This window comes from Vanellus vanellus, assembly GCF_965231255.1.
Source record: "Vanellus vanellus genome assembly, chromosome: 1".
Lineage (NCBI taxonomy): Eukaryota > Metazoa > Chordata > Aves > Charadriiformes > Charadriidae > Vanellus > Vanellus vanellus.
Window position 1 is genome coordinate 196,879,996 of NC_138905.1, and position 20,148 is coordinate 196,900,143.

Sequence of the window (20,148 nt, forward strand, 5' to 3'; positions counted from 1 at the left end):
CTGCCTTTCAGATCTCATTGTGACCAGGACTGTGCTAAGTGTCGCCTTCATAAACTGGCACAACACATCATTTGACATGAACATACTATTGCAAGTTTAAAAAAGAACACCAGCTTGCGCGCAGTGAAAGCCCCCATTGGCAACATTTAGCTATAGTGAAACTGTGTCATTCGCTGGCTGTCACAGACTTCCAACTAAAAACATCACATTTAATAAAGCAAAGTAAATTGGTCCAGGAAAAAAAAACAAGAAAAATGGGGGAAACATTGGGTAAGCCAAGAGAGGGAGCGGGACAGTAGGTCACCATCTCTCGGTCTTCAGTTGCCCCATCCCCAAACTCTGCTCTTTATAACTGTATACAGTGGCTTGAAAAGAGGTTAAAAATACCCAAGAAAAGTATTTTAAGAGTAAGCCATGCCAGAGCTGGCATAGAGCTTTCATGGGAACCTGAACAGAAAAGGCACCTTCTAAAAAACCAGTCTGGCTAGTAAAATGCAAGCTTCCTACTGTTAAAGCCCTGCAGCTTTGGGTTTGTTTTTTTTCCACCAGCACTTTCCTTTCACCCCCATATTCAGGTATCTCTACATAGCTTTATAAATAAAATTGAAAATGTCTCCTACTGCAGTCTGCTGACCTACTTACCTGTTGGAGGACAACCTCTTCCAAGCACAGGAACGTTCAATTTCACGTGCGGAAAGTTGAGTGGACATGGCAGAAGGCCAGCACAGCTGAGTGGGGATCTGCAGGCTGAGCTCAAACATGTAAAGGAAGGTTCCAATTAGAAATTTTTAGAAATTAGAAAATTAGGAAAAGATTTTCCCTGTGAGGGCAGTGAAACAAGCTGCCCAGAGGGGTGATGGATTCTGTGTCCTTGGAGATACTGAAACCTCAGCTGGTGAGGGCTGAGCAACCCCGTGTGGCTGGACCTGCTCGGAGCAGAGGCTTGAACAAGATGACCTCCAGAGGTCCCTTCCAACCTACAGCACCAGAGGCAGGAGGCAGACCTTGTCTTTCACAGGAAAGGTTACTGAAGAGCTGTTATCCTGGACAAGGCTTGCCAGCCACGGCCAAAGAGGCAGGAATGAGAACAGCTACATGCTGGGGCCTGGGGACAAAAAGGGGCAACTCTGGTGCCAGACTGGCAGAAAAGGAGGTGTAAAGGATTTTAAGAGTGGGAAGATTTAAGACAGGTTGGAGGATTACAGCTACTGAATTTGGGGTGTCCTCATGAAAAAAAGGTGCTCTGGGACACGAGGGAATAGAAGACAGCGGCTCTGGGTTGGGAAGCACTGACTGTGCTGGGCAGGAGGACCTGGGCATTGGTGGCTGTAGAGCATGGCGGTTTGATGGACATAGCAGCCTGGAGCTTCAGGGAGGCAGAGAAGTACTGGGGCTACCTGAAGATCCTGTGTTTTAGGGCAGGAAAACATGCAGAAACTGCCTTTTCTCTTTCTGTTTTTGGGTGTACAGTAGCCATAGACGTATCCCAGGATGACCCCTCTTTCAAGTGCCTTCTCATGCACCAAACCAGCCTCTTTTGCTTGGTCACCTTCTAGCCTGTGAACTGCGGCTGCAGTGGACCACACCAACAAAAGGGGTGGAGTTGCCCCCTCCTGAGCCCTGCCAACCCCATGGGCTGACGGGGAAGGCGGGTGAGAGAGCTGGATTTGAATTACAAATATGAGGCAGTAACTAGTTCACTCACCATCACTTTCAGAAATTACAGTCAATTTGCCCTTTTACTGCTATTTTAAGAGATTCCAGTGTTTCCATTTCCCTGAAATGCAGCTGTGCAGACCGCTGATTCAGCAAATCTCCCAGGGGCTTCAAATGAACAGTTGGGCGGGAAAGGCAGGGACACCATCGAACAGATCAGCCACAGATGCACAATAGAAATTATTTCCGTCATGGAGGAGGCAGAATTTTAACAGCTATTTTTAACCTCTAACTTCCCTCCTAAACTGCTAGGTAAGAGTAAAATGCATTAATAAGTAATATTAAAATAAACCTATTAATTGGAAAAAAAATGAATCTCCCTAGTTTAAATCTCTTTAGATGGAGCAAGTGCAAAATCCAGCTCTCCCACCTCTGGCTGAGTGCTCCAACCTTCAGAAAAGCATGAGCCTTGCTCCCTTCCTACAAGGAATATTTGTAGATCCCTGCCTGGGGAGATGGTTCCCAAGCAAAGAATTCTGCCTCACAGCTGTCCTTCAAGTGTCTAAAGCCCCCCCCCCCCAACCTTGTCTTCGTGCTTTCTGGTAGCTGACCTCTTCTACCTGTCTCCAGCCACTCTCAAACTGGCTCCTGCTGTTTCCACCCACCTTCTTGGAAATCAGTTTCGGGTATTTCAGCTTCCTTTGCAAACCGGGTGAGAAGGGGACCTGAAGAGGAGGAGGAATCCCAAGGGCAGCACCGATATGGTTCAAAGGGGCCATGGGCAGAAGATGACATGAACAAAGTGGAGGCAGGAACCTGCACTCCAGCAGTTATTGTGGCATGAAATCACTTTGGGAATACCACCGAGAAGTCTGTGAAGAAAAGTAATATTAATTGACTAAATTCTGTGAGGTGGTCCCCGAGAAAGTGTTAAAAGTAACTGCAGGACTTCCATGGGACTAAGAAGTGGTAATTTTGATTAGGAGTTGAAAGTCATTTAAAGGACTATCAGGGATACATTCCTGATAAAGTACCTCATTGTATCAAAGGCAGAGGAGCAAAACAGACATTCCTCCAAGGTGCAGGTACTCCTGGCTTGCCGAGCCATCCACACGCATTGCTACTGGACCACTAGTGATTTTGATGGAGCACTCTGGCATGGCAGCGCAGCCACTCCCAGCACTGCGTTACTGCAGGGAAGCAGAGGACAGCAACCTTAGCTGTTGCCCAGCATTTTAGATGACATCTCATAGCATCTTGTTCCTAAGGCAGGCTCCATAGCGAAGGACCAACACCTACTCCATGTCCATGGAGAGGGCTGAAGATAAGCTCCAAGAAGGTGCCAGGTGCCAGGACAGAGGTGGTGATGGGTGCCCCAGCACCTCTGCTAGGAGAGATGCAGATAGACCAGCGGTGCCAGTGGTGAAGTTATGTGCTTCAGGCTCCTTCTGCTTGTATTATCTTATGTTTCACTCCTATTTAAGAGATGTCAAACCCATCCTCACTTAAATACCACTTAACGCTCAGATGATTTGGATGATATTTACTAGCTCCAGGATTGCTCAAACAGAGTATACAATTTCTTCCAGAACTTCAGTACACACACAGTAGAAGAAAATCTGTTATAGGAACGTTTAACTGCTCACAGTCTCATTTTTCAGACAAGCAAAGCATCCACTGCTTTAAAAAAAAAAAAAATACTGGCTTAGGGTCCAGTGGTCCTAGTTAATTTGGACAGAAAATAATTTCAATTTTGATGCCAGAGAAAATTCCAAGTCAGTTCCTCGATGCATTGAAGTTAATGGCAAACTCTTTGAATCTGGGTCATTTTGTGATGTGCAACTAGTTCCTGACACGCAACTTGCATGACGAACTATTGATTAGCCTGCAGGGCACATCCGACAAGAGAGGTGAATTTCTCTTGCACGCTTACGTATTTACATTCCCTCCCTCCTCACGAAATATGAAGATCAAGAGAAGTATTTTGGCCTTCAAGAACTAGAAGCACGTTTCACTGTCACATTAAGACAACTTTTGTTTAGCCAACTACAACTCTGGGGTTTGGTTTGGGTCATTGATTGAAATCCAATGCAACAAATTCATATAGCACTAATTGTTAGCGCAGCCAAAACAACGTTAAGCAAGAAGGATTAAAGGCTGCTCAGGCATAGCAGAGCTCTTCCCAACAAGACAAATTACAGCTATTATTTTATATCAATGAACTGTAATAATCTTGAATTCCCTGCACTGGAAGGAAAATTTGTGATAATGAACTCTTCTCTTATCTAGCTTACCTTCTAGCCTGCGATAATCAGGATAGTTCTTTGGTAGAGAAGGGGCCATTCCTCATGTCAGTTTTGCTCATATGATTTTTTTTAATAAAATACATTTTAAAAATCACCTTCCAATCAGACAATATGTTTATTATGATTAACGTGCAAGTTGAGTTGTTTACCATGGATCTCTAAAAATAATGTGATTTTAAAAATAATGTTCCTCACAGGAGTTAACCCTTGGACTTCAGAAATGGGGAATAAAGTCCCAGTGCACAACTCACCTTTTGCACGGCTGATCTTTGCAGAGCAGAGAAAGTTTTAACTAAAGTGGTTGCTGTCTTTAGTTTCTTGATCATTTTTATAAAAAATGGGATTCACCTCTGGCTTTCCTTGCTAGCGTGAAGCTGACTCCTCCGCAACCTCTTTGACTTGTTCAGTGCGTGAGTCCCACCCGGGCGGGAGCAGCTTGGAGTTTTCATTTGGAACTAGCAGGAGGTGACGCTGGATGAAAGCAAGGGTAATCATCTCAGCATGCAATTCGGAAGCCGTTCTAAGCAGGTCTCAAAAGATGAAATCAGCTGAAGAAATGGATCATCGAGAGGTCGGTCCTGTGCTATTCAGTGTTTAAAATTCAGTCTGTCTGCACAGCCTTTCCCACTTGATCTGCGAAGCGGGAGCGCAGCGCTCAGCATAGCTCCAGCACAGCGCTGCCCCTGGGTGCACGCAGGCAGCCAAGCCCACCCCGGGACACCCTTCCTTGCCAGGCTAAGCTTCTGCTTTTCTGGTACGAGGGTTACACAGTAGCCTCACAAGAAGGAAAAAGTGGCAGAAAACTCCTCCTTTTTTTTTTTTTTTTTTTTTTTTTTTTTTTTTTTTTTTGGGCAACCACCTCCTCATACATTCCTATTAGCCCCATTTGCCAGTGGGATGGGGGTTACTGGTCTCTGCTTCCTCCATCACAGCCCAGGACCTCAGTTCTGCACCACGTGGCCTCTAACACTACAGCTTCCCAAAAGGTAGCAGCACCCAGGGCGGTTAGCCTCTAAGATGACCCCGAAAAGCACACTTACTTATCATTATCACAGAATCTGATCAATGCTCATAAACATCTGAAGAGCAGGTGCCAAGAAGATGGGGCCAGACTCGTTCCAGTGGTGCCCAGTGACAGGACGAAGGGCAGTGGGCACAAACCAGAACACAGGAAATTCCATCTGAACACAAGGAAAAACTTCTTTACTTTGAGGGTGGCAGAGCACTGGAACAGGCTGCCCAGAGAGGTTATGGAGTCTCCTTCCCTGGAGATACTCAAAACCCACCTGGATGTGATCCTGTCCAACCTGCTCGAGGTGAACCTGCTCTGGCAGGGGACTTGGACTAGATAATCTCCAAAGGTCCCTTCCAAGCCCTACCATTCTGTGATCTCTCAAGCTGGAAGGGACCCCTAAGGATCATCAAGTCCAACTTCCCGCTCCTCACAGGACTGCCTGAAACTTAATCATAAAACTAAGAGCATTGTCCAGATGCTCCTTGGACAGGCTTAGTGCTGTGACCACTTTCCTGGGGAGCCTGTTACAGATACGAAGGCAAAATTGCCTTAAAAATTACTGTAGGAAGGAAAAATGTGTGCAGAGACTTATGAGATACTGAGCCCACATGTTTAAATTTGTGTGACGGGGGAAGAAAAAGAGGCAGGAGGCAGCAGCAGATTTGAGGAGCAGTGATAGCCATTTTCCTCTCTCAGCAACCCTAGTCCTTATCCCATTTTTCCATCCTTGACTGCTCTCAATTCATTCCAGGTAGAACATGATAAAAATGAAGCTTCAAGAAGAGACAGAACACCTACAGAGAGATTTATGTTGGAGTTTCAGTCTCCTAGACAAAGCTGCTGATATCTCTTGAAATAGCAAACTCCTCCTTAGCCTCCTCCCATTGCCACTCTTCACACTTTTGCTTCATCACATGCTATAGTGCTAGCAGGCAAACATTAAAGTTTGTTCAGCTTTTAAAAATGAGTAGGTAAGACCAGGCTCCTGAAAAAGCAGGCAATTTGTACAGTAATTATGCCCCCTCTACCAGCATTCTTGAGCTTTTCTTCATAATGGATTTAAATACTCATTTCCACTAGTGGTTTTCCAGGATCTCTGACGGTCAAGTCTCTAGACTTCTTCAGTTTTAAGGGGACCAGCTGAGCATGAAACAGGCTCTGACATCAAAATCCCCAATACTAAACCATTCTCTGCTAAAAAAAAAAAAAAAAAAAAAAAAAAAGAACTTTATATTTAAATATTATCTGGTAATAGCCTAAATTAGCACAATGAAGTAACAAAGGGCGTGAATTCAGTCATTTTTAGGATAGCGTAGTACATGGGCAGAACATGGAAATGACTTGCAGGATAAAGGAGCATAGGTGGTAGGGTGGTTGTTTTTTTTTATTTTTTGTTGGGGTTTTTTTTGTGTTTTTTTTTTTTTTTTAAACTTCAGTGGCTCCCTTTAGTGTTACAATTGGGGGATGGGGGGCATATCCCACCTTTCTGATAAACAGTCTACATCAAAGCAAATGAATGCATACCTAGGTAGTTATAGTGTAAAATACTAATTCAGCATTTCATATGGTGTTCTTATTTTTACAATTTATTTTGCCATTTTAGAAATGTCACATATCAATTTAAGAGGTGAAAGAATATTTGTTAAAAGTTGAAACCTTACCCATGGTTAAACCACAGTCAAAGGAATAATCTTTATCTGAACAGCATTAGGTACGTTGAGGTGAACCCGAAAAGCGTCAGGCAGCAAGTGGACTTGCTTTATATAGGTATATTCCTTCTAAACAAATTGTTCCATATTGTGAAACTGATTTACAAGCAACACAAAAGTATTGCTCATCCACAATTTCAATGCAACTGCTTACAAACAAGAGCCAGAAAACATTCTGTGTCATCACACCACAGAAAACAGCGCGGCTAAAAGAAAAGAAGCCAGACAAACAGCAAGAAACATGAATCGGTAGGTGGAACATACATGCTCAAACTAGAGCTTACCACAACACGGAAAAATCATCTTTTGCTTACAGCCTTGCCCATGAACAATCAAAAAGCAAACATGCATCATCCATGTTCTCTCTTTATAAGGTCAGCTTACAAACACTGTAAAGTAACTGTGATCTTATACATCTTCCAAGGCAACCTGTTATCTTTCTGAAAGGCTAATGTATTTTGTATGGATCTAAAGATGGATTTGTGGCTGTCAAACAATCCATCTGGTTTCTAAACCTGAATAAACATTGTTCTTTAGTTCACTGAGGTTTATACTAATAGCAAAATAATTATTTGACTTTAAACTAGACCCATATGCAACCAAGCACAGACAAGTAGACAGCATTTGCAACATTCTTCGTACGACTCTAGGCACCAGAATTAGAACATCATGTCATCTAGTCCATCCTCCATAAACTTCTTGTAAATTGCCATAAACTTTGCTACAAATGCTTCCAGATGATAAATGGCTTTGCTCCCCAGTTGCAGGCGGTGTTCATAGAAGGCCGCCATCTGTGCAACTTCTCCTTTCAGTTGTCCATCACAGTTATTTAGAAGTTCTGTCAGAAGGCCCTAAAAGGGAAAAAAACAGGACAGTATTTGAAAAATCATATAATTTTTGTTAAGAGGATAACCTGAATTCCTGAAAATAGCCAAGCTATGACCAATGGTTCACTCATGAATCCAATGGAGAAAGACATTGAAGAATCATTACATTACATTGACAGAATGAGACTCATGGAACCATGTCTCTTCAGAACTTTTGTTCAAGATAAATTCCTTATGTCAAAATAGATGTTACCTACTGTGTTCTTAGATGGGAAGAGTCATATAATGGAACTACTTAGCTTTAATAAAGTAAATAAATTAACCTTATCTCCAAATACTATAACCTCTACTGCATGCAGGCACATGGTCCTGGAGAGAATTTTTACCAAGATATATATATATATAAAGTTATATAAATATAATTATATATATAATATAATGTATATATCATATAATAATATATAATATCAAGTGTATTAAAATCACATACTTCATATCTTGATAGCATCAAGCAAAGAGAAACAACATTAATAAGTAACAAGGAAAGGGCTTATTTAAAGTTTAAGTATATCTGTTTGTTTTTACATGCACATGTATGTATAGACACACACAAGATACTTTACAACAATACATCAGTCACTACAAAAAACAGAAATGCAGTATTTTGGATCCAAGACAGCAATAAAATCATTGCATAAAACAGTCAGGATTATTTGAGAAGTATCTCTAGATCATGTTAAGTTTATGAAGAGGGAGTGGGTACAGAAATCCACCTTTGGCATAACAACAACAGTCCTCAAACAGGACAATGCAGGATCCACTAACCTACCACAAGAAAGGAAGGTTAAAGAAACATCCGACTACAAAAACTGTCAGAAAGCAGAAATCAGTTAACGTGAAAAGAAATTTATTATCTTGTAATTAAGTCTGATGGCAAAGTCCTCCTAGGGTAAGTTGCAAACATTAGCTTTAATGTTTTTTCTGCTCTAGTTTTCTTCAGCATCCTTTCATCCTACCTAAAATAAAAACATGCACGGCCCATTTGCTTTTTTTCCTCCCAAGATGAATTCTTTGAAGAGACCTGCTGGTCTAGCATTCTTCAGCAAACCTCTCCAATAGGACACAGCAAATACTGAACTTATAACAAAGTTATAACTTTTACAAAAGAAAACAAACCGTATCAGAATTAACCCATAAAATACATCTATGCCTCAACACAGAAACTGGCCAGAGAAGTCTTCAGGGGGAGTAAGCATGTCCTCCTTTGTTTTCACTCAACTACAATGCTGCTGTTCTATGATCACAGAACAAGTTTTAGTAAACCAATCAATAGAGGTGCAAACAAGGAAGCCTGCAACAGAAATAAACTAGAAATTGACGTTTTCCAAATTAGAGAACAGAATCTTCCTGCCCCCAAAATCTACACAACTCAAAACTATCATGTCTAAAACTATCACGCCTAAATATATTTAGGAATGAACATAACTAAATAGTCTAGTATATTGGCTGAGGATCACGAGAAGTAAATGCTAGGGATCAGCGTTTGCAGGAACAAGGTCTATAATCACCATTTCAGAGCGATAACCTGAACTATTTTAGTTATAGTGGAAAGAAACACAGGAACCATAGAATGCTTTAGGTTGGAAGAGACCTTAAAGATCAGAAAAGTATCTTTTGGTCACTCCTGTCTATTTGGAAAAGGCATAGCTTTTCATCAATGTTTGGATAGTTTGCTATGTTTTGGTGTAGTTTTTTGTTGTTTTGGTTTTTTTTTTAACTGAAATTGAGACTGTCGTAACGTGTTATAAACACTAAGAGCTAGATAGCTGAACTACCTTCATTATAATCTCTGGAGGAATGCAGTGTGTCAGGAGTTCATAAAGCCGTCCACGGACCTCTAAAAGCCTGTTGGAAAGACACCACAAAATATCATAAGTACGTCCCCAAAGCATACTAATGTGTTTCACAAATAGCGAAATATGCTCCAGGAAAAAAAAAAAGTCAACCCAAGCAAAGGGGGGTTTTCTGGTTTTGGTTTTGTGTGTTATTTTAAACCCACAAGCATTGCACAAATCAGTTTTAATTCATATGCTACTGATCACGTTTCATTCAAAACAGTAAGACAAGTTACATATATTCTAGTTACAATGGTCTCAGTTATCTAGAAGCTACAAGGCTATTAGAATTTGTCTCAGGCTTGTCTCCCTTTAATTCCTCTTCATATCTAAATTATTATCACGCTTAAGATTAGTGAGAAGACACCACAAAATTGATTAGGCCACAAGATTTGCTTATGCTGTTTTTCTGTCTTCGCAGTTTACAAAAGGGGGTAAGATGATTAGGTGGCAGAAAGTAACACAGTTATCAATTCTCAACTTTTGATATCAGGAGGTCAGAGGCTACAAGCATTTAAATTAAATACAAGAATTTAAGTGACATCTGATGTAATATATAGAACAGACTAAAAACATCAGGCTGTGTGTGTGACACTGAGGTGGATAAATGGGTTAACTCCTAATGTCCTTAAAAACCCCAGTGATTTCAAATTTCCAGTTCTTTAACAAACATGAATTACACTACAAGATGGTAAAACGGAATCCTTAAAACAAACAAAAAACCCACCCATGCAAAAAAAAAAAAAAAAAAAAAAAAAAAAAAAAAAAAGGAGACAGCAAAACATGCAACTAAGCTGATGCTCACTTTTGATTACAAAACTTCAACAGAGAAAACCAGCAATTATTTCAGTTCCTGAAGCTCACTCAGCCTCCTCTGGTAATTTTAAAGCTCACTTCCTCTGGCTGCAAAGTCCCAGCTCCAGCAAAAATGCCAGAAGATTACATATAGCTAAAACTAAAGATGCCACATTTTTAAATATAACAATATAACTGTGGGGTTTTTTTAGGTTTGAAAGTGCTCCAAAAAATTATAGCTGCAAGCAAGTGTATTCACCTACCTTTGCGGTGTCTGTTGACCAACAATAGCATTTGCAGTTTCTCTCAAATAAACTTCCCAGTCCATCTCAGGAATGTCTTGATCAGCAGTAAAAGGATACCTACGTAATAATAATAATATTTTTAAAAAAATAAAATCAAAGCAAACTGTCACCTATTCTAATAAGGCCTCAGAAGTAAGTTCATTTATGTGTCTGCAAGTGTAATTTACATTATTTTTAGCAGTGACTCACTGTTGTACTCTGCAGGATTCACACATAAGTAGTGCCTTCCGAAGATTCCTACCAGATTTCTCTGCAACCCTTTGAGCCAGCTCCTGCGGAAGAGTCAGGCCTTCTTTCTTACACACACTGGACAAGACATGGCAGATCTAGATGGGAAACAGACAGCAGGGAATGCAACATTTAGCAAACGGTTTAACACCTACAGAGTCTCCTGTTTGAAACATTTCTGGACAAGAGATAGATCAGTCTGTCATAAGACACACTTGACAAGTCACCCACCACAAAGAAAAACTAGGTCACTTTGTGGAAGTAAAGTTCTTGCTGTGGACTTAAGAAATATTTATTAGTAAGAAGTTTTAAATAACTTATTTTTGCATCTGTTTCAACATACGTCTTCAATGCTGGGAGCAGGCACTCGTACAGCCAGGCATCTACTTTGAATAGGTCCTATAATTTTTGACATGGAATTACAGCACAGGATCAACCTGCAGGTCGCCATGTACTTCTCCATCGTTCTCCGCAAAGCATGCTGAGCATCTTTAGTAAGTTTGTCAACTTCTGTTAACAGCACCACTGAAAAAAAGATTAAAAATCGTGGGGTTTTTTATTAATATCAAATCTTTCTAAGAAAATTAGTACTTTGACATACAAGCATTAATACCAAAATAACTGATAGAAGCAGAAAGAGGCAGCATGGTTCCACAGGCAGGAAAATAGAGATTAAGACAACTTGCGTGCCTTTTTGCCTGTATAATCTTCTGCTCTTTCATACCCTATATTCATGTCCTGGAATGTCAATTCTTCAGAGCAGGGCCTGCAACACTTCAGTGCCAAGAAATAATCCAGGTAGGTGTAGAAGCCTTCACTTTGATAATCAGTACAGCAAGTTTTTAAAGGAATTTTTAAGTAAGAAATGCAAAAGAATTTATGGCATAAGGACATACCAAAAAGCACAAATTTGTTGCAAGACTCCCCTCAATACATTTTATATTTAAAAGCCAATATCTTAGCTTGACAAAGGAGTAGTAGAAAGCTGCCTTGTTATTGCAGCTGCAGCACCTTCCCACAGTCTTTAAAAAAAAAAAACCAACAAAAAAACCTAAAAACATATTTCAAAAATGCTTCAGAACAATCGGGAGACACTTAATATGAAGCAGCTAACCTAACCAGCTACCTTCTGCGGGTTCCTCCATAAGCAACTCAGATGGCTCATTTCAATACTCTGAATGGTCCAGTGAGAACAGCCTGGAGGAACAAGTCAGCCTATTACTCTTCTCCCATTTCTCTCCTGGTTATATACGTAGCCTAAGGAGAGCAGCCAGCTTACCAGATACTTTGAGGTGTGTGGTATGACGGCAGCTGTAAGGATATTTACAGCAATAACTGGTAGAGCAAATCAGCATCTAGCAGCTTACGTGAAACAGTATTTCCTGAGAACAGTGAGGAAAATGAGACAGAGTACTAAATCCATAACCATTTTCAACTAAATTTCCGCTCTATTCTATCTGTCAAGATTTCCTCTCTCCTTCAATCTTGTTATATAGTTCTGATTTTGCTTTCAATCTAGTTATGGGGAGGAAAAATAAGCCTGTTGTAGCAACATGCATCTTGGAAAACTCAGAGAAAGCCTTCTTCATTTTCTTAGTGTCCTTCTGTACACTATGGATAAAATGCTTCTAAACTTTCTGCCTAAAGATAGCTCATCTGCCAAAACACTGCAAATAAGTGGCTAACATCTAATTTACACAACACCCTTTACGATACGGTTATCCTGCCCCTCAACTCAATATTAAGCTGCAGTAGCTCATAACTCAACCACTACTGTAGATCATTGAACTAAGTTACAGTGCATTTCAATGGTAGACTTGGGAAAAAGACAGTAGGGCTCCTTCTGCCCAGACACAGTCATTCAACCATGCTCTGTCTTCCTAAGAAACCAACAGAAGAGACAACTCATATGAGTGTTTAACCACTCAAGATAGTTCCACAGTGGAAGCAAAATGGGTGGTTGTTTAATTTGGGAAAGGTTCATGTGTGCCCTTATGCAATATACAGGTACAAACAAAAAAGTCAGCTGAAATCTATGAAAAACAAGTTCAAAAAGTACTTTGACCAGTTTTAACTGGTTTTACTCACCTTTAAAATCTCGTTGAGTACTTGTCTCAAGCTGTTGGGATTGTGCTACTGTCTTCAACAGTTCCTGAATTACTACACGGTCATTGTTTCCTGCATCACTGTACCAGGAGTTTGAATAAAGATTGTTTTAAAACACTTTTATAGTGCATATAAAATACATCATCCTAAGTAGCCTTGGTCAAACAAGAATGCTAAAAGAATTCAGAAGCTGTTGAGGTTAGACTTAAGCTCAACACACATACTTTGTTGAAAGTTACCTTCCCAATAATAAAAACAACTCAAAGCTTAGGCAGGCACAGCTGGATTAGTAGCACTGTACTGGGAAGTACTGAAACGGTTGTCAAGTGTTTTACTAACTCTTTAAAATAGAACTTGTTTGTCTGGTATGAGAAACATAAACTTTTGTTACTTGTAATTTGGTCAAAGACATGTAATGTGAACATTTTTACCCATTAGGGGAAGAAAAATTAAGCCTAACTACATAGTAGGATACCTGACTCAAAGGTATTTTCCTTTCACTCAATTTTTCCCCTGAAAATTAGATGCTATGAACAACTTAAACATTTAATGTAAACTTGAATGACAGACACAGTGAAGTTAAAGAGTTAGTAGTAAAATACTGATACTCAGATACTATTGCAGCACAAATGGTAAGCTTTTTTTCCTTTTAGAAGGCAGGAAAATATGGGGAAATACTAGATTTCCCTCCTGCCTCTTCTCCTTACTGTCCCCTAGAGTAGCACTGCACAACTTTCTCAGTCCCTGGGTTAGTAGCTTAGCTAGCTTGACTCAGATTTGACAGCCACTGGGACCGACTTACAAGCTAGATTACTGAAAAAGCAAAGAAAGAGGGGAAAAAACTCACACTCTTTAGCATCCCCAGACTATTGCCTTCACAGAGGCAGCAGTGGCTCCGCAATATTTCACTGGCAAGCAAATTAAAATGTGTCCTTGTCTAGTCACCAACCAACCAGACCTTCCCCATTCTTGCCAAGGAGAAGGCAGCAGAATGTACAGGAGCGGATTAGCTCAACAGTTCACAGTCTGCTGAATAGGCTATGCTGACTTTCACTGCAGAGATCTGTCCTTCAGTGAGGGAGCAGACCTGTGATTACAGTGAAAGAACAACAACAACAAAAAAAAAAAAGACAATACAAAATGAGCTGGTTCTAGTCATAAGCTAGGCCAGTTTTTGGAAATGGAAAGTGATTGAAATAGTTTCCTAACATTTAAAGATAAATTATTCTCTGCAGTAAAACAGAACGCAGTGTTATAATTTCACGATCCTTGATATTATATGACCACAGTAAACATTCCAGGGAAAGAATGAACAAAGGCAGAGTTACCACACAAATGTTTACTTTTTGTTGTTTAATTCTTTCGCTGCCCACTTACTCAGGAGAACCCATTTTAAAGCACCTACCCAAACTAGTCAAGTGACCAGTAGACAACACTTTGGAATTCAAACAACATCTTCCTTTTAGAGGAAAAAGAATTAGTCTATCTAATAAAGTTCCACAATAAATTCAATGTCTGCAGCGTCATAGAATGGTTTAGGTTGGAAGGGATCTTGAAGATCACCTAGTTCCAACCCCCCTGCCATGGGCAGAGACACCTCCCACTAGACCAGATTGCTCAAAGCCCCATCCAGCCTGGCCTTGAACACCTCCAGGGATGGGGCATCCACAACTTCTCTGGGCAACATGTTGCAGTGCCTCACCACCCTCATAGTGAAAAATTTCTTCCTTCCCAGAAGTTAAGTTCCTTTCCCTGGGAGCCATTTATCATGTTCCATGTTATTTAAGATGCACAACATGATTTCACAGTATTATAATTCAATCAAACTTCATAGACTACAGCACATCACACACAGGTTCACTGTCTAGTCAGTCAGGCTGTATTAGAATAGCAGCAATACACAGAGATTAGTTACAGAACAAGCTTTTAAAGGAGAAATGGTACATGAGAATAGCTTCTAAAATGCAGAGCAACATGAGAAAAGATTCAGCAATAAGCACAAAGCTGTAAGTTACTCCAAGATACTCATTTTCTTGTAATTGCAACCCAAACAACAAAGCCAACATAACCAAAGCCTCCCACTGGACAATGACATTTCCTGTCATGTGATTTAAAGCAACATTATAGGGTTTCAGTTAAATACAAGTATTTACTTTGGGTCAGTGAACAATCACCAGCAATTTCACAACTGTCAAAGAAAACATAGAGTACACCATTATAGCTTCTGTTGTTTAAATCAACATCTGACCTCGCTCGTGACAAGATTCCCAGTATTTTGTGGTGCTGTTTTCTCCTGTGCTCTAAATTCTTTATTTTAAGAGTTACTGGGTAAACCTCACTTACTTTCAAATCACTTTATTTTCATATTTGTGAGAGAACTAACAATATGGGGGTGTTAGTTACAATAAACATCTCAATTTCAACCTAAACGGTAAATTTATGAATCCAGAATTGTTTGTTACCCAGTCTTCAACATCAGCATACTTATGTGGCTAGTTAAGCAGAACATTACTGTCTTTAGTATACAGCAATCCAAATTTTTGTTCATTTAGAGCTGTTCAATTAAAAATCCTCTCCCTGCTCCTTTTTGCAGTCCAAACCCATAAACCATTGTCTAATTTGGCCAATTTATTGCCTGAGCAATCAGGCCCTTATATACCCTGGTTGAAACCACTTGCAATGACCAGTGGCTTATATTTGAAGAGAGACATGTTTACTGTACACTTACCTTGGGTTAACTTCAAGGTGATAATTACTTGCAATGGTGCTAATTTCAATTTTCTTTTTAGAAGGTGCCTATGTAGAAAGTAAGCATATTAAATTTCTGAAAAAAAGTGTTCTAAAAATCTGATGCACGAATTTATCTTACACATTACAACTGGCTGGATCACAGACAAACCAAAAGTCTCAAAGATCAAAGAACTGCTGAGACACTAGACTTACACATCTCCTACCGCCCAACCACTCCCCAAAGCAGAAAAGGAGTACTGACAAATCATCTAGACTGTAGAATAATAACAATAATTATTATTATAGCAACACATAATACATATTACTGCATACTCTGGTTACTGAGTTTTATAACAAGAAATATTATTATTGGAATCAGCCATGCAAAGGAAATGATACTTTGTCCCTCCAAAAAAAAGTTTTGGAGGAAGAACCTGTGGATGAGCCTGAAGAGGCTGTTCACTTCTCTTGGCAAAGGATTTCAAGTCCATACTTGGTTTAAAGAAAACACTAGTGTTTCTATCGCTTCTAAATTTGTGTCTGAACAGTTAATATACCCTACACTTCTGTCACCCAATCCAAGTATTATATTTGTTCCACTACTGAGAATTAAAAAGCAAACATTAAATAATGTACTTATCAATAAAGCTTGATAACCCCTTACTGGTTAAGCCTTTCATAACAAGGATTTTGAATAGATAATATAACCTTTTAATAATGATCAATTAAATGCCTAAGACCAAAGCAGATAAGATTTAAATATTTTTTTTTCTCCTAAAGCTGAAATTGTCACTACAGGAATAAGAAAACAAGTTAGAACTTGCATATATAAAAAAAAGCAGTACTAATCATTTAGAAAAATAAGGGTTACTTTTACAGATAAATTAAATTCTATATATATAATTGAGAGCTAGTCTATTACAACACACGCTGTTGTCCAAACTGATGTGTGGGGGGGAAAAACTAAAACACCAAAACAAAGAAACAATCACAGAAAACAACAGAAAACCCCACATCCTCCCACCCACAAGGCCCTAAGGAACAGGAATATCTGGCAAAACCACTTGTTTAACTAACCAAACTAGTGTGATAAATTGTATAAAAGAGCTTGAAGATACTGAGTGAAAAAAAAAAAAAAAAAAAATATTTTAACACTCAAATAAATATAAAGGTCTCACAGCAGAAATGTGTCAGTATATAAATATCCACATTACTTTGCAGCAGATGGGAGATTTATTTTTTTACCGTTATACTCTGATGCTCAATCCTCAGTTTTTCCACTCCTGAACCATATAATTCCCTTAACAAACACATTATTCTTGTCTTTTTTCCAGCTCCTGATGGTCCATACACCAACAGATGAGGGAAGTCACCACACTGAACCTGAACACAAAGCAACAAGATTAGTTAGCTGCAACAATATTTTCCTTGTGAAAGAGTATTCGTCTTCCACTTTCACCCACTTTTACATGGAATGACTTTTCCAGATGCAGGTCAGTCACAACATAGTACATAGAATTAGAACTGAGTTTCTTTCCTGCAGCAATATTTCCTCTCATCTTTTTCTGAAGACCATACGTTACTTATTTAACTCCAAACACCTCACACCTCAAAAAAAAAAAAAAACAACCCAACCAAAACAAACCTGAAAACCAACAAAAAAACACCCCAGCATTTACACGCTTTCCAGTGTTTATAGTGACAGCTGCAATAAACACAGTAAAAAGGATTAAAACAAAGTTTAAAGCGGATATACACAAATAGAATTACATACATATATGCTTATACATAATTATTTTGTTGTTTCATTTCCAAGCCTTGGATCTGCACAAAACATTAATAGATTGCGTGTATTTAAATGAATTCAGGAGTTTGCTTCTTGAAAAGCTAAAGCGTATGGCCTGAAGAACATCTGCTCAAACCCCTGTCCTGGTTTGAGGACAGCCAGGCCCCACAGCCAGAATTTACGTTAGTTAGATACAACAGCCATAGAGAAACACACAGAGCGAATCGGTCTAGGGAAGAAAAGTCAGCACATCGCGGGAGGTAAAGCCCTCACATAGTCCTAAATTTTATTCCCAGCGGCGCACCTTAAAACTTCCCCTAACTTTAGGTAAACAAGGCAAGCCCTATTCTCAGAGATACCGATCATTCTCAGCTAAAACCTGTAAGGAAGCACAAACGCACATCACTCCTGAAAAAGTCAACCCGCCAATTTCTTCGCAGCCTTCTCCTTAGCGGGGCACGATGCCACCGGATCCCCCTCCCGCCGGCGGCGCCCGGCCGGGACGCTCCTCCAAAGGCCGAGGCCTGCACCGAGGGAAAGCTCCCAACTCCCACCCTGCGGACCCGCGGACGCGGCTTATGGGCCGCGGAAACCCGGCCCCGGGAGGATCCCCGCTGGGGGGAGGAAAGAGGCCCTGTGGCGGGCTCGCCTCAGGCGGCCGCCAGGGCTTGGAGGCCGCGGCGGCACCGGGCGGAACCCGCCAAAGGAGGCCACCGAGGGCCACCATAGCGGGCACCCCCCTCACCAGGTTGCGGAGCTGCGCCGCCTGCTCGCGGTGGTAGTCCAGCCTGCCGAGGGAACCGGGCCGGTATTTGTCCACCCACAAGCTCATGGTGGTTGAAAAGCCCGCGGCGCCCGGGCGCGCGCGCAACCCCGACCCGCAGCGGCGGAACGAGAGGCCGCTACGGCGGCCGCCGAGGGACAAACCGCAGTGGCGGCGGAAGCGCGCTGCCACCCTGCTCCCACCGTCCGTCCCCCCTCCCGCCCGCCCGCGGGCCGCCACCCGTCGTGAGGGGCTGCCGCCGCCCGCTCGGTCCCTCGCCAGCTTCCCCCACTGCGCCCCGGCGGGTTTTTGTGTGTGAAGCGGCAATGCCCGTGCTACCGGGGGCAGCAACGGCGTTTATTGATGTCCGGCCATGGGGGGGTCTTGTGTTCGTGTACGCATAGGGGCCGCTGGTGAAACCCGGTCACGGCGCTGGGGATGCACTGAGCAGGGACAGGGAACAGCCGGCCCGGCGGTGCTGTGGCCAGCGCTGGGCGCTGCTCCTGCCCGCCTACGGCAGCGGGACTCGCGCTGTTTGTGGCAAACTCACTGTTTTTACTCATCTTGACTCATTATTTTCTATTCTACAAATCGAAGGCAGATGCTTCGCGTGAGTGGTGATGGCGGCGGGGGCGCGCTGGCAATGGCAGGCCAAGCGGTGCGGGCTGAGCTGCCACAAGGCACGTTAGACCAAAAGAGGTGGGATCCGAGGTGAGCTGCCGTGGTGGTGGCCCAACCGGGAAGGAAGCGGCAAGGGGCTGACGGAGAAGAGCCCTGCAGGCCGGCACGGCCTGCCCACCCTGCCTGCCACCACCTCCGGCAGCGTGCCTTGGGCCTCTCGGCATCTGCAGATGGCCGGCACAAAGAGGACGGTTTTCTGTGTCAGGGGAATGTACGGTCCTTGGGTTCTTTGTCTCGGTGTCAGCCCGGGCTTGCAGCCTCATTGTGGACCGATGGGTTGCCCATAATCTGTGTCGCACTGGATTTGCAAGTTCCATCTATGCGTGTGGCTTTATGTGTATACAAAATATATACATACAAAATTACACACGGGATACGTATATAATAGAGAAACTCTCATTGTGTTTCTTTGCTGATAAATGAAGCATCATGCACAAATGATATTATTTGAAGGAATTTCTTAAAGTAATAAAACATTGGTATGCACGTGAATAGGCTGAAATGGTGTCAGCCTAATTTTTTTATTTCTGTGATTTCTGTGAAAAAAAAAAATACAATTAGATGAAAAGTTCAGGTGGCTATTCGTATTTTATCGGCTCTGTGTTCACATTTGTTCACACAGTCAGAAAGCCATAATGAAGGTAATGGTTTCATTAACCTAGACATTCAAGTTACTCATGAAAATCACATAAACCTAATGGGGGGCAAGGAGAGAGCACTTTAGTTAGGACCATGTTACCTGTTTATCTGAAATAGTTACATTACTTACTCTCATAGACTCTCATGAATCAGTTTTATTTGCAGATTTCCATGAATGAGCAAATTCACTTTGTACTGCTTTGTCAGCACTGCCCTTGTACATGACTGAGTCTGTGAAAGCTGCAGCAGTAATATCCTGCCCAGTGCTTACCTTTGAGTCCTTTGTTACAGTCAGCACCAGGGAGTGACCTGTTTCTCTGCCCTTTTCTATGTTTACATTTTGTGGGTTTAGTGTTTCTCATGTGTGGCTGTTGTCTCCGCTTAGCACGTGCTGTTTCTGAGGGTAATCTCTGAATGTGACCATTAATTCCTTTGGTATTCTCTTTAGCTAGCTATATTTATGACAAGCCTTTTTAAGCTTTTTCATATCCTTTGTTAATATACCTGACTTTTTAGTAGTATCTGAGTGAGGTTGTACTCTTCTTGTGTCTATATCTATGTCATGCTTAACTTAATTGCAACTTATGTGATTACTCCTCATAACCTACTCAGCTGCTCCAGCCCCCAGAGGTACTGTTTTTACTAACGCATACCAGTTTCCAGCAAGTACTCTGACAGATTCCCAAGGCTTTCAAAGTACCAGTGAA

At 41.4% G+C, this 20,148-nt stretch overlaps 1 protein-coding gene across 1 annotated transcript; it reads right to left on the reverse strand.

Moving 5' to 3' along the window:
* Positions 1 to 6,554: 6,554 nt before the first annotated feature.
* RFC3 (replication factor C subunit 3) lies at positions 6,555 to 18,190 on the reverse strand (the record flags this gene model as incomplete). Its single annotated transcript, XM_082480038.1, has 9 exons — positions 6,555 to 7,537; positions 9,349 to 9,418; positions 10,467 to 10,565; positions 10,698 to 10,834; positions 11,080 to 11,261; positions 12,825 to 12,922; positions 15,571 to 15,638; positions 16,818 to 16,955; positions 18,104 to 18,190. The coding sequence occupies 9 exons, from the start codon at positions 18,188 to 18,190 to the stop codon at positions 7,346 to 7,348; spliced, it is 1,071 nt and encodes a 356-aa protein (XP_082336164.1). The 3' UTR covers positions 6,555 to 7,345.
* Between the last annotated feature and the right edge of the window lie 1,958 nt (positions 18,191 to 20,148).